At 41.8% G+C, this 14,617-nt stretch overlaps 1 protein-coding gene across 1 annotated transcript in view; it reads left to right on the top strand.

Moving 5' to 3' along the window:
- Window positions 1-10,230, top strand: part of ncoa1 (nuclear receptor coactivator 1) — a gene marked incomplete at its 3' end in the record, with an annotated part of 35,572 nt that extends 25,342 nt beyond the window's left edge. The window contains exons 11-21 of the mRNA XM_080047845.1: window positions 132-353; window positions 1,310-1,658; window positions 2,273-2,443; window positions 3,135-3,249; window positions 3,654-3,822; window positions 4,909-5,226; window positions 6,614-6,718; window positions 7,737-8,148; window positions 8,678-8,849; window positions 9,111-9,300; window positions 10,045-10,230. Of these exons, the coding sequence (XP_079903971.1) occupies window positions 132-353; window positions 1,310-1,658; window positions 2,273-2,443; window positions 3,135-3,249; window positions 3,654-3,822; window positions 4,909-5,226; window positions 6,614-6,718; window positions 7,737-8,148; window positions 8,678-8,849; window positions 9,111-9,300; window positions 10,045-10,230 (2,409 nt within the window). The remainder of the gene's footprint in view (window positions 1-131; window positions 354-1,309; window positions 1,659-2,272; window positions 2,444-3,134; window positions 3,250-3,653; window positions 3,823-4,908; window positions 5,227-6,613; window positions 6,719-7,736; window positions 8,149-8,677; window positions 8,850-9,110; window positions 9,301-10,044) is intronic.
- Between the last annotated feature and the right edge of the window lie 4,387 nt (window positions 10,231-14,617).

Here is a 14,617-nt window from a genome sequence, read left to right as displayed (position 1 = left end):
AATAATTGACTGAATAAAAAAATACAATAACAAATAAGTTTAACAAATAAAACCCCCTGTTATCCTCTTGAGTCATGAAACAATAAAAAAAAAAAAAAATTCTAACCAAAAACATGATTTTCTCTTCGTAGGACTTGGGGGACCTGCCTCCTCCGTGTGCTCTCAGCCTGCAGACGGTGAGGGTGAAGGTGGAGAAGCGATCGAGCGGAGAGGGACCCACCTGTACGGGCTCTAAGGTGGCAGCAGCATGCAAACCTCCAGGAGTCTGCAGCAGCTCCGCCGGCCTCAGCCCAACACCGAGCCCCGTGGGCGGGGAGCGTAGGGACAGCCGCAGGGACAGCCGGGACTCCACGGTACTGTCTATGTCCTGGTCATCTGTCATTATTACACAAACTAGTCCAACGATGACCATGTTTTAAAACAATTAAGTTTGGTCAAGAAAGAAATGTCATCTGTAACACCACTATCTTTCTTGCCTGGGTGTTGATAGTAGTAGGACTGCAGATAACGGCAATGGTTAATTTGGTACCTCGGATTGCAACATTAAAGATTTTTAATTAATTTAAAGGACGAGAGAGATTCTTTTCATGATCTGCTACCTGTCCGTACCATGTGTGCGCTGAAAAACAAATCTGGTGTTAATCAAAATCCTATGCTCTGTAGACGGATATGTAGACAAAAGGTTGCCACCATACCTAGCAGCAGGACTGTTTACAGAGCCTAGGCTGTGTATTAACACTGTTTTTTGTTTTGTCTTTTTAGCGCACACAGTACGTTCAGGTAGCAGATCAAGAGGAGAAATTCACAGATATTTTTCCTATTGGAATTGGCAGTGGTTTGACAGCTATTGTAAATCACGTTGAATGTTTATTTTCTTGGACTTTGGCTCCACTGTGGCCGTGGCTACCAGCTGCAGCCTTTGAAGCTCACTGGCCTTTGACCCTTTGTCTCTCGTTCACTGATCCTGTGCCCTCCTATTATCATGACCCATTATTCTATCCATTCTTTACTCTATACGCTCAATTACACCATTCCCTCTTCCATCCGGTTCTTGTCTTTCCCCCCATCTCTTGTACGAACTACTCCTAAAATCTTGTGTATTTCAGTTTGTGGGGGTGACCTTGTGGAATGGACTAAACAATTAAATCAAAACAAAATTATAATATTATATTATAATTATACTTTAGGCTACTTACCTCTGGTTATGGAAATTGTGTAATATGTCATGAAAAATGTATTGATCAAAATATGTGGGGAACCCTGATTGTCTGAGATTAATCATATTTAAATCTTACCTCCCGGCATTTAGATGTCTGGTGGTCCCGTGGATGTTGACCCTCTCACCCAGCTACTGAGGCGCTCGAGTGGGGCAAAACCGGGCAGCGAGGACCCCACCACCCCTGGAGGTGGAGAAGGAGGCCCCCCACGGCAGCAGTCTCCAGCCCCACAGACCCCTGCTCCACTGCAGTCCCCCGGGCCGAAGCTGCACTCTCCATTGTCCCAATCACAGCTACAGTCTCCATCGCCTCAGCTCCCCTCCCCATCCCCGCAACTCAAACTGCAGTCGCCCCCCACACAGCTGCAGCCCGGTGAGGCCAGCAGCACTCCCCAACGCAACGTAAATGTGAAGAGAGAGACTCCAAGTACTCCCAAGAGAGGTACAGGGTTTTTTTTTGAGTTTTTTTTTTGTACTATAAAGATTTCAGAAAATAAAATGGGTAATGTAGTGATAATAATAAAAAACTTAATTTGTAAAGCACCTTTTAAAATAATGTTACAATTTGCTTTACAGAGCAGAACAAAATTTTACAGACAAAATCAACGTAAAAACAGCCGAAAATTTACCAAAAACAAATATCCAATAACCAGAAAAAAAATTGTTAATATTGTATACACAAAATCAAATTGAAACAACGAGACATTCATTACATCCCTTGGTTAGTAGTGAGTTTTAAAAGAGGTAGGGTAGAGTTAGCATAAGCATAATATGTTACCTTAATGCTACATATGGGTCTTTAAAGTCTAATATTAAAATTTAACATCTGTTCATTAATTTATCAAACTACACAGTTGTCTAAATAGTTTGAATCTATTATCAGAATAAGTGTTAAAAAAATGCTTTTAATATCTTAGGCTTCTATTTGCTTGAATCAATAAATGGACCCTGGCTTTATTTGGGACAGGCGTCAATATGGGACAGTCCTCTAATTACTTTTAGCACAAAACAATTGTGGACAATCAACTTTTTAAACCATTTGCTTTTTTTCCACAGGTCTCAGTGATGGCGGCCCCCTCTCTGGCTGTAACCTCCAAAGTCAGACATCTTTCGATTTCTGCAGCCCCCCCACTCCAACCCAGGCCCAGGGAGACCCCTTCAACACCCCCAAAGACAGCAGCCCCTTCCCAGACGCCGAAATCCTCAACCCATTCAGTTCAAGCACTGGTAATACAATACAGTACAAACATGAAACACTGTAACTAGAAGAAAAAAATGCCTCGGGAACTGATCCCATGACGACTGTGGGAACGCTGTGTGGCCGTCACTTGACACTAAATCTTCTGTAACAGTGAAGCATTGTTGAGCTGACCTCCTATAGGTTAACAGTTGCAATAATACTCCGACTTGAATGACCATACTCATACGTCACTATTTGGGTGCGGTCTGACTGTATTGTGTTACATATATGACGCCACAGGTAATTAAGCTTTGCACTATATTGTAGGAGAGAGCAGAGCAATGCTACATTATTAAAGTGAGGGGAAAATGTTGCATCAAGAGAAAGCTGATAAGTTACTGTTTAAGTAGCAAGGTTCTACATACTGTACATTCATTTAATAGCATATGATTATAATTGTTAAATGTGATTATTTTGGGGCGCCCTCAGCTCAGTTGGTAGGGCCATGGGCCTCGGCCAGCAGCGGACCCGGGTTCGACTCCAGCCCGCGGTCGTTATCTGCATGTCACTCCTCTCTCTGCCCCATTTCAACTCTGTCTACACTATCAATAAAGCATTAAAAAAAAATGCCAAAAAAATCTCTTAAAAAAAAAATCTGATTATTTTGAGTCCAAATTCAAGTGCAAGTTGAATTTTTCTATGGTGTTAAAAGCAAGTTTGTTTGTTTGTGTGTGTCAGGCCTAACCAAGATGGATGTGGGAGACGTGCAGTTTCAGCCTCTGTCTCTGTCCGACACCTTGTCTTTTGACGGTCTTGGGTCTTCTTTGAAGGCGCCCCTGGCATCACCACAAGAGTAAGTATTACTCTGCTGACAATACACAATTTTTTCATATAACCATGATTTTAAATTCACATGCATTGAAGTTCATGGATCTGGTCAAATTTGAACCTGCATTAATTATGTTCAACATTGAATTATTCCCTTTGGAGCAATGTAAAAAAAAAAAGTTTACTGATAGGGAGAGACTTAATCATTTAAGAGGAGAATTTAACGTTACATATCATAGTGTTGGAACACTACACACAGAAGTGTTTCTATTTTAGGTTGTCGGTGGGATTTTTCAAATGTTTTCGTTGAAGGGGTGAAGCAAACAAAACAAATAGTAAAAATTGTCCAACGTAAAAGAGTGACAAAGCAGTGTATAGTGTGCACCTGTGCCCGTTTTTAACACTCTGCGTCTCTCTGTGTGTGAGCAGGCAGTGTGTGCCCTGCTCCCTGGATGAGGTGCTGGGCCCCCCCACCACGCCCGAAGGCCGCAGCGATGAGAAAGCTTTGCTGGAGCAGCTGGTCTCCTTCCTCAGCGGGACAGATGAGAGTGAACTGGCCGAGCTGGATAAAGCCCTGGGCATCGACAAACTGGTACAGGTGAGTCTGGCATACGAAAGGCACCACTCTGAATCAGGGTTGGGCGCCATCCAGTTGTTGTTACCCTTTAAACCTGACCCAAATTATACTATTTATTTTTACAGTATAACCGTTGGGTAATACCTAGCTATTTCTACTTAAACTGTAGCTCATTTGTTTTAGTTGCTCGCCTAAAACTACATTTTACAAGATAACATTGAACTAATCACGATGAAGTTACTTTCGCCAACGCATCATAATGTGACTCAATGCAACCCACATACCAGACGTAGCAACAGACAAAATTACTGCATGTAAGTTACCTGTTAATACGAAAAATTCTTCCTTGCAGCGATGTGCGGGTGATTGATTGCCATGTTATTTGAAGTATTTCCATCTCTGGCTGTCACCTTCTAAATGCAAATCTTGCACACAGCCTCTTCAAGATTTTCTGGTTCTCCCTTGTCATTCGGTCGAAACCAAAATTGCTGCCAAACTGCAGCGGTTGCATTTTTTGAAACTTGTTTGCCCTGGCCATATTTTCTTTCTAGTAATCCCTTCTGAGAAGAAGCTGTCTTGTGAGCACGACTCACAAGAAGTCTAAATAGCTTTGTCCTTTTTTGACAGGTTATTTATTTGACGGAAGTAGGCGTACATTATTTACAGGAGTTCTGTCATCACTTTTAGAGCATCTTCAAACACAGGCATTCGTGCTGCTGCTTGACTCTTAAGGGTGTGTGTTCATTTGAACATTACACTGCATTTGTTTTCATGACAGTAAACAAAGAGATACGTCGCTATTTTTAAATACCCAAGGATATAGTATTACCGCCCCAACTCTACTCTAAATGTGGAAAAACGTTTCATCTTTTTCAAACGTCACCAAGAAACATATCATTAATATGTATTTTACTTTATATACTTTATTTAAATTAATATATTTTATTTCTGTTTTCTCTGTTCATTTGATGTTATCCTTGTGATTGTCTTGATTGTGTATGCTCGTCCTCACTGTAAATGAGGGAAATCTCTGTGTCTTTCCAGTCAAAATAAAGGTCATTGACTGATTGGTCTCTTATCTCCTATCTTTGTCTTGCCTCTTCCCAGGGCGGCTGCTTCAATCCTTTGCCCCAGACCTTCCCCACCCAGCAACCCACCGCAGGCCCTGTTTCCCTGGACGCTAAACTCCCCTCCTACCCTTCCCAGTTCCCTCCAGCTCCACCGGCTCAGTTTGCTCCGGAGCTGTCCACGGTGGGGCCCCAGGGCTTGGGGTTCGGAGCCCCTCGAGGGGCCTTCCCAGGGGGGACGGTGGGCATCGGGCTGAGGCCGGGACTGGCCCGAGCACCGGGAGTCGGCCCTCAGCTCCGGCTGCCACCCAACCACCTGCGCCTGCAGCTGCAGCAGAGGCTCCAGGGCCCACAGCAGGTCAGGACACAGGTGGCTCTTCAGTTCTTTTATTTTGGATTTGGATGGAAGAGGTTGACACTTAACGATCTTATGACTCAGTTTTAGGTTAAACTATTTCTGCTACAGCCCAATTTATTTAATATGTACAGTTTGAGGCAATTACTTTTATTTATCCCCAGTGGAGAAATTGGTTTTGCAGCAATGAGGGAGCGCAAATATGCACACACAAAAAAAACATTTTAATACAAAACAAATAAGTACAACTTTAGGTTAAAACAATTTAAAACTATAAAATTAATTGGAAAAATTAAAAACGATGGAGACAACTATCTTTTCCTCATAGAGTTTAGGAGGGAGATGGCAGGAGGTATGAAGAAGCTTTTGTATTTGTTGGTTTAAGCTAATGGAAGCAGTGAACCAGATGGAAGAAACTGAAACTGTTGATGCAGAGGAAGGGAACAATCAAGACATGGTAGATTTTGCTTTCTTGTATAACTGTTATAAAGATTGTGCAGTTTCTTGAACAAAGGGTTGCATTGCTGACATTAACTTCCTTATTAAGTACATTTTGAGAATGGAACCAGCAGATAAAAGAAAAATTAATCAAAGACTCGATAAAATAAAAATAAAATAAAGGCATCAGTGTCCTATCAACCTGGAACATAAGAGAGTTTCTTGAGACATATGTTCAGAAACCACACCAAGTTTAATTTATTCCCATGATCCAAGGCCTTCTGCATATACAACACACAATCCATAGAGAAGTGAAAGAAAGGAACGCGTCTGAGTTATTGTCACATCGCCTGTGCTCTCAGTGCTTTCATGTCCTGTACACATTTTTCTCCTCGCCCCTGAATGTAACAGAATAATGCTGAGGCGTGTAATGAATAGCACATAGTATTGACTTGTAGCTTTCTTCCCACTATATCATAAAGAATCTTCTGGTTTCATTTCTTAAGTATTGATCGAAAAATGCTCTTATAAAAGGAACTCTGCACTTACTCCTCGCTTCTCTCGCTCTCTCTCTCTCGCTCTCTCTATCTCCTTTTGGAAATGTATATATTTTCTTCTGCTTCTGTCTACGATCCAATTTCTTCAGTCTTATTTAAAAATCCTACCTTCCCCTTACACTCTATTACCGTCCTAAACCTTCTCGTCTTTCAACACACGTCTCACTCTATCCCGCTCCTTGTGTGTGTGTGTGTGTGTGTGTGTGTGTGTGTGTGTGTGTGTGTGTGTGTGTGTGTGTGTGTGTGTGTGTGTGTGTGTGTGTGTGTGTGTGTGTGTGTGTGTGTGTGTGTGTGTGTGTGTGTGTGTGTGTGTGTGTGTGTGTGTGTGTGTGTGTGTGTGTGTGTGTGTGTGTCTCTGTGTCTCTCTCACACACACTCTCTTGTCTCTCTCTCAGCTCCAGAACAGGATGGCGGGCCTGACAGGGTTTCCAGTAGGGGCGCAGCATGTGAACATGGGGATTCGTCAGGGGGTTCAACAACCTCAAATGCCCTCGCAACAAGTGAGTCACTGTGGCAGCAAATAAACGCAGCCCGCCCGACCGACCGACCGCCCGCAGCTGTTTTTCCTACTGAGCCTGAAACACTGCCAAAGTCATTTGTTTACATATGTTCCACAACTACAACTGCTTATGAATATTCAGTTGATATTTTTGGTGTATATGCAGCGGAACGAATAATGTTGGATGTGCAGGCTTACGCATAGAGATGAACCCAGAGATAATCATCAGCTCTGTAGAACATTTAAGCCTCTTCAAAAAAAAAATTGTTTGTTTTTGAATTTTTTCAGCCTGCAATTGCGACATAATTTGCATAAATTCAAAGAGCAGAACGCAGTTGTTTTTCTAGCAAAAAACTTTGCTTAAAGTGAGCGAGGAGCAGAGAAGGTGGAGCATTCAGTAGCTACATAATTAAAATTAATGAGTGTATTTTAAGTCAGTTGCAATGTGCTTTACAGCATCACTTCATTTGTTTACATTGGTTATCCATTGATAATAAAATAAATGAACTTGTGTTTTTGTATTCAAATTATGAGTGCAAAAAGAGCATAAAATCCACCATGACAATATTTTAGTCATCATAGGATCATAAACCGAACGGTTTAAAGCTACACAGACCCTGTTACGAGTGACATCTTGAATAACGAGGTGTGATGTATACATTTACTTTGATTTCTCTGTAAACGCGATGGACCCCCTCTGAGGAATTGCATGTGTGGGGTGTGGGGAGGACAAATGCGAAAAAGACAAATGTCATTACCCTTTTTGTGTGAGTAACCCTGTGTAAATCTACATAGTGTGGTAATTGAAAATTGAAAAAAAGCTATTTGGTTTATTTGAAGCTATAGTACTATAGTAGAGATTCTTGTTGTTCTGAGTTTGTACCTTCATGGTTGAATGCACTTATTGGAAGTCGCTTTGGATAAAAGCAGCAGCTAAATAAAATGTAATGTAATTGACGAATAAAGTGACAAAAAAAACTTAAAACTAACCCTTTCCACCACTGCCCTCCCAGCAGCAGCCTGTGCTTAACGCCCAGATGCTGGCTCAGCGTCAGAGGGAGCTGTACAGCATACAGCACCGCCAGCGACAGCTCTTCCAACAGAAGGTCATGCTGATGAGGCAGAACATCGCAGGCACGCCCACCGCAGCCCTGGTCACCATGGGGACGGCAAGGGTTCCAAAAGGTCCGCCCTCAACACCTCAACAACAACAACAACAGCAGCAGCAGCAGCAGTTTAACTTCCCGCCCGGGTTCAACCCAATGGCGGGAAAGGCCCCTCCTACCTCACCCAGTCACTTCAGCCCTCTGGACAACAAACTGTCCGTCAGAGTTCCTTTGAGCAGCCAGGGGATGGGAGGCGTGCAGGGCTTCAGCACCGCCGTCAACCCCTCACTGCAACAGGGCCTGTTCCAGCAGTTTGGAGGCTCCGGTGAGTTCAACAAGCACACATGGGGCCAGTTTCACAGACATGGATTAAGCCTAGTTCTGGGCTAAATTGTACTTTCAATGGACAATGTCCATTGAAAATTCCATTTAGTCCAGGACTAGGCTTAATCCATGTCTGTGAAACTGGCCCATGATGTACTACAGACAATTTGTGAACTGACCAGATGTATAATCCACTACATTTAAAAAAAAATCTCAAATCAATGTTTATTTTTCTTCTATTTATTTTAGATATGTATACTCCAACATTATGATAATAATTCACCCATGTGTGTCCAGTTATCCAAACTTTCACACTTACTATGGTAGAAATTCCCAGTGATGTAGCACATCAGTTTACCTCGTTTTTAAAGAGACTACAAGGAACTTTTAAATGTCTAATGTTTTCCTCTGATGATTATACAAAACATTACAAAGGAAAGACTAGATTAATTTAGATTTTTCATCATATAATATAAACATTTAAAATTATTTATGTTCACTTTTTTTACCTCACTTTACCCCTTTCAAAGCTTTGGTCCAGCAAGACCCATCGTTCCCTCCCGACATGAGCCCGACCAGCCCGCTGTTATCACCTCAGAACTCCACCTCCCAGAGTCCTTTGCTCCAGCAGCAAGCCCCGCCTCCTGGCTACCAGTCACCAGACATGAAGAGCTGGCAACAGACAGGCATTGGCAGCAACAGGTTAGCAAGTGTACTCACTATGCAATTACATGGGATAGTCAGTGATTCTTGAGAAAGCAACATGCCATTCACAGATCCTATTCATTGTATTAACACTGGATATTTTCAGTGCACACACAGTACGTACAGGCAGTGGATTGTGAGGAAATATTCACTGATTTTGATAAATAACTTTCTCCAGAAAAGATGACTCCTCCTTTAAATGAGACTTGACTTTGCCTCTGTGTAATGTGTGTCTTTGATTGTTTCTTTGCACTGCAGCCTGTTCAGTCAGTCAGGACAGAGTGCAGGGCCGGCGTTTAGCCAGCAGGGGGTTTACAACAACATGAGCATCACCGTCTCCATGGCACCGGGCTCAGGGGGCGTCGGCTCCTTACCTCTGATAGGCCAGGCGGTTGGCATGAGCAACAGTAACCTCAGCAACGTGGGTTCAGTGTGCAGCGACCAGCAGGTTAGTGACTGTAAACCATTTAGGACTTGTATTGTCTTGGTGTGTTGCTGTCTCGTTTGTTGACTTTAGGGAAGTTTAATATCCATAAGTAAAGTTCACCTAAGTAATTGTTGTAACCCTCTTATGAAACTAGTTCACAATGTGTTAGAAATGACGACATAACTGTTGCTTGTTTGTTACTTAATTTCTCCCCGAAGGAAAGAGAATCCAGAGTTCCACCGTATGCCCTCTGGGTGGCGGTATAGCGCTGAGGTATTTGGTTCAGGATGTCCAGAGCTCTTGGCTCATTCATTCCTAAGGCTAATGCTTCCATTAAAAGCCATATTCTGCTGTCTGTGCTTTTTTATCTTTTATTTGTATCATCGATAGGATAATTTTTTTCCTATTACGAGTTTTGTTTGTTTAATTTAGTTGTTGAATTTGTCTTAATGACACCACATGTAGTCTTTTTGTTTTGAAGCAGTCTGGAATACACACTTTAAAAACCAAGATAAAAGAGAGTATTGAAATTTAAAATGGCGAATTCATTCTACTCTTGTCCCTGTATCATTGTGTGTGTGTGTGTGTGTGTGTGTGTGTGTGTGTGTGTGTGTGTGTGTGTGTGTGTGTGTGTGTGTGTGTGTGTGTGTGTGTGTGTGTGTGTGTGTGTGTGTGTGTGTGTGTGTGTGTGTGTGTGTGTGTGTGTGTGTGTGTGTGTGTGTGTGTGTGTGTGTGTGTGTGTGTGTGTGTGTGTGTTGTGTGCAGGTGCAGCAGGTCCAGGTGTTTGCTGACGTCCAGTGCACAGTGAACCTGGTTGGCAGTGACTCCTCCTACCTGGCCCCGGGCTCCATGGGCGCCGTGACAACCCAGAAGGGCCCCGGACCGCAGGGCGCCCCGAGCAACAACCAGGCCCAGCAGAAGAGCCTCCTCCAGCAGCTGCTCACCGAGTGAAGGCCCCCCCACCCTACACACCATCTACAACCCAACTACAAGCTCTCCTGCTCCCAATACTTCTCACTTCTACGGCCCTTAACCTCCTCCATGGAGGTGGAAGGTGCAACCGGAAACCATTGCTGTCTCTGTCTCACCTTTTGGACGGATGGAAAGAAGGATGGAAGGATGGATGGATGTTTGGAAGGCCACAGTGCGTAGAGAAGGTTCCGGCTGTTTTTATCAGTGGAGTTATAACGCAGCCTCGACAACTTCTTCTTCTTCGTTGGTGGATTTTTTGCGGGGCCTGGTTGTTTTGAAACCGCCCAGTACTATTTCGAAAAGACTTTCAAGTCAGAAGGAGCAGCAGTGTATTTAAAAAAACCTGCCTGTCTAATCTGTCTGACAACCTGTCTGTCTGCCTCAGCCTATTAAAAGGCAGTGTTGTCTTTTGCTGCTCATTCCTTGGTGACCTACTTCCTGCTTCCTGACCCAAGTAAACAAACAAACAAACTGCGACGTCATAACATTGTAGATTTGCCAAGTTGTCGTCACTGTCAAATCAGGGCCGGCCTCCTCTTTTATCCTATTTTTTTATTTTTATTTTATTTTTTACTTTCTGATCGGACGGTTTCCGTGAGGCCGTCGTCGCAGCAACAGCAGCAGCAGCAATGCATCTTGGGAGCATGAGTTGCAGCTTACAGTTTAAAGTGTTGGGAAGTATCCCACACAACCACACACAGCGGCACCTCTGGCTTTTTTTATTTCTGTTTTTTCTTGTCTACCTGTCTCTCAGCGATGTGGGAATGTTTAAAAAAAGGTTTGCCGACCTCTGTGGCATTGTGGGATAGAAGCTCAGTATCAGCTGGTTCTGTGACTGTCTCTCTCTATCAGCTGCAGTGCCTGATGGGAGTTAGAGTTTTTCCCGAGCTCTAACTTCTTCTTCTAATTCTAATTCTTCTACGACATATTATTCTATTACGTCTTCAGTTTTTATTTTTGTCGGTTGAATTGTTTTTGTTTAAAAAAATATCTTCTGCTCTCACCATCACCATCATCATCATCATCATTATCAACTTCCTGATCATCAGAACATGGTTTTGACTACAGCCAGAATGGACAGATTGATGGATGGATGGATGGATGGGAGACAGACGGGATGCTGCTTAGTTTGGAACTTACGTGTCTTTCTCTCACCGGGAGAAGGTTTTTATTTTTATTATTTTTCAAAGTATAAAGAAAGAAAAAAGACTGTTATGATTATTTAACTGTCTGTCCGTCACATTTTACCCCTCACCTCAGCAGCTGTGAATACAGAGCCCACTCGGGTTCTCTCTCTCTCTCTCTCTCTCTCTCTCTCTCTCTCTCTGTCTCTCTCTCTCTCTCTCTCTCTCTCTGTCTCTCTCTGTCTCTCTGTCTCTCTCTCTCTGTCTCTCTCAATGTATCTCTCTCTCTCTCTCTCTTTATGTATCTCTCACACTATCTCTCTCGGCCTATCAGTGTTGTTCGCCATGTCGCACCATACAGGCGGGTTAGTATTGTACAGTACAGAAGGACAAATAATTGGGGATGAGCTCACTCTTCTCTTGTAACTGCTTTCCTTTGAAAAGAGACAAAAAAAAACATGTAAATTAATTGATGACTCAGAACAGCAAAACTATGTATAATGTGATTCGATCCAGGTGTTTTTTCTACTTAACCCTTATAATGTCAGCTCATGGGTTTATTGGGATTATTTTCGGCATCATGATATTGTAATACCGCTAGATGTTGCAATCGAAGAGGGAAGTTATTCCATCTTGAGAAATGTGAAAAGAAAATATTTTAAAGGTGCATTATGCAGCTTCAGGGAAAAGGGATTTTGTCACCAGAACATATTTATTCTCCATGTAATCCTTATTGAGTAATTCTATCATAAATCAAAACAAAATTATTTTGAGGCACTATCGTATAAGACTAGAATATGTTTGTAAACCAAACTGTGGGCCCTGTCGCAGTAAACAACAACATTGAAACAGTATTTTTTTTTTGAAGGAAGCTTTTCTAACTTCAAACAGTGTTCCAAGGATCAAAATTCCCTGTGAGGAAAGTTTGTTTATTTAGTTATGAGAATATACCTTAGAAAATGTTCACTTCTCTGACACACCCAAAGTTACATAGTGCACCTTTAAGCAATTGATTATTTTTATTTTAATTGAATCTAGATCTCACTCCCGTTGGCATTCTCCCGTTTCAACTCCACAAGATCAAGAAGCCACAATTTTTTTGCGGACGACAAAAAAAAAATGGGGTTGATCCCCTTGCTTTCTCTTGTGGTCACACCAGGGAGCTAGTTAGCCATCGCTTCCTCGCTTGTTCCTCTTCTTTTTATTCTGATGTATGTACAATACTTTCAAGAGAACTTTTCAGACAGTACATGTGTTTGTAACCATTGTATAAAAAGAGAAAAGAAGAGCATAACGATACCTTAAACCGCGTTCTTTTCTTTTGCTGCGATTACATGACCTTCGCTAATGCTAACGGTACTTAGCCGCATTAGCTTAAGTCCACTGCGGTCGCAGCAACAACAACAACAACAACAAAAGCAACGCGCTTTTCGGATATTGTTCATATATATTGGACATTTAAATAGAGGCTTTAGTAATAGAAGTTCCTAACAAAAAAAACAAATTGTGATGGATAATGAATTTTAAGCTGTCATGAAATTGAATCAAAACAGGGCGGGTTGAGTCACAAAAAAAATATATTATAGCCTATTTTTTCATTTTCTCCTCAACTCCCGTCTCCCGCACACCGCTTTGATCAGTGTTGTTCCCCTTGAGGATTATTTCTATTTCTATCTTATCTATCTATCTTTTTATCTATATTTCTATTTTATTTTTTGAGATTCAACCCTCTTCTGCCTCTGCCTCTGCCTCCACCTCCCCGATGAAGACATCACTCCGCCGGCCACACACACTCACTCATACGGTTCTCGGTCGACTACTGTTTGCTCAGTCAGACACTGTGTCTCACTCAGCGAAAAAAAACTAAACCTCTTATTTCACAAACAGTTAAGACGTGCTGCTACAGTACACACACAGCCAAATACACACCTGACAGGTTGTTTAAAAAAAAATTATTTTGAAAAATGCTGCCGCTAAGATGTTGCTGCCTCTATATATTCTTTACATGAGTAGATTACTGTAAAGATACACGTACGATCTTGCTATTGTGCATTTAAAATATAAGGTTAGGGCTATAACACGGACTAAGATGTCTTTTTCAGCCCTTTTTTTTCGCACAGGAATTATTTCACTTGGGGGAACAAATCCGGTGATTTGTAACAACCACACAAAAAAAGGTCCTCAGCGATTTTAACCATATGTCCGATCTGCCACGTCTGAACTCCAGCACAAAAACCACACGGTCCCCTAAATGAAGTGATTCCTGTGTGAAATCCTCATTCTTGGTTCGCAATTCTATTTTCTTCATATCTTTTCAACTATATTGGGAAAATTGGGAGACTGTAGTTTGAAATTGTAAGAGAGGGGCTGAGAGCTTCTCCGCCCCTTTCCCTGTTTAAAATAAATTTGTTTTTCAACTCTCACCACTCAACTTTAGGTCAACAACACACAGCCTGATGCTACTTCAATGGAATAGGGCTTTTCCTGTGAACATTTTTATTTTATTTTACAGATATAGCCTACTGCAGTGTATGCAACAATAGCCGGTTATAGAGGGGGATAGTATGCAAGGTCAACATTCCACCCACAAACTCTTTACAGTGTTCGCCTGATGTGACAAACCACTTTGTGCTCAGCTTACAAAGAGAAAAAGCTCTTTGTGTGTATTTTTCGGGACACGTCGGTGTGTATCCAAACAGAGGCCCAGGAACAGTCTTTAATCATAGTCCAAATCCTAAAACGCCTCCTGAACTCAAATGGATTTTTTTATTTTATTTTAATGACTTTTCAGAGATGGATTTTATTTTTTCTACTTGTGTGTGTGTATTTATTAGAAGAAGAAAAAAAACGCATGTGGATAAATAATCTGTAGATTTTTGAGCACCTTTTAAAAAAATATATATAAATACCTCATTATTACTCTTTTCATCGGATCATCTTCCCTCTTTGACCGTGTTGTCACACTGTGAGCAGCCGATTGGTCGAAACTGCAGGGCTTAAAAAGGTCTGGTCAAACATGTAAAAACATTTCTGTTCTACCTGCTTAACGTTACCTCTTCTTGGCAACGTTACATATTTTCATTCAGCTACCAAGCACTTGCATATATGTATATAAAATATGTAGTCTGAAGTTTAGGACTGCAACTTAACGACTATTTACAATATTTTTTAAATAGTTTTACTCTTTAGAAAGAAGTTTGTCAGTTTCCCAGAGCCAAAGGTGACGCCTTCATACTCTTAGA

The sequence above is a fragment of the Ammodytes marinus genome (genome assembly GCF_949987685.1).
Source record: "Ammodytes marinus genome assembly, chromosome: 19".
NCBI lineage: Eukaryota > Metazoa > Chordata > Actinopteri > Uranoscopiformes > Ammodytidae > Ammodytes > Ammodytes marinus.
This window is presented reverse-complemented; position numbering and strand designations above follow the sequence as displayed.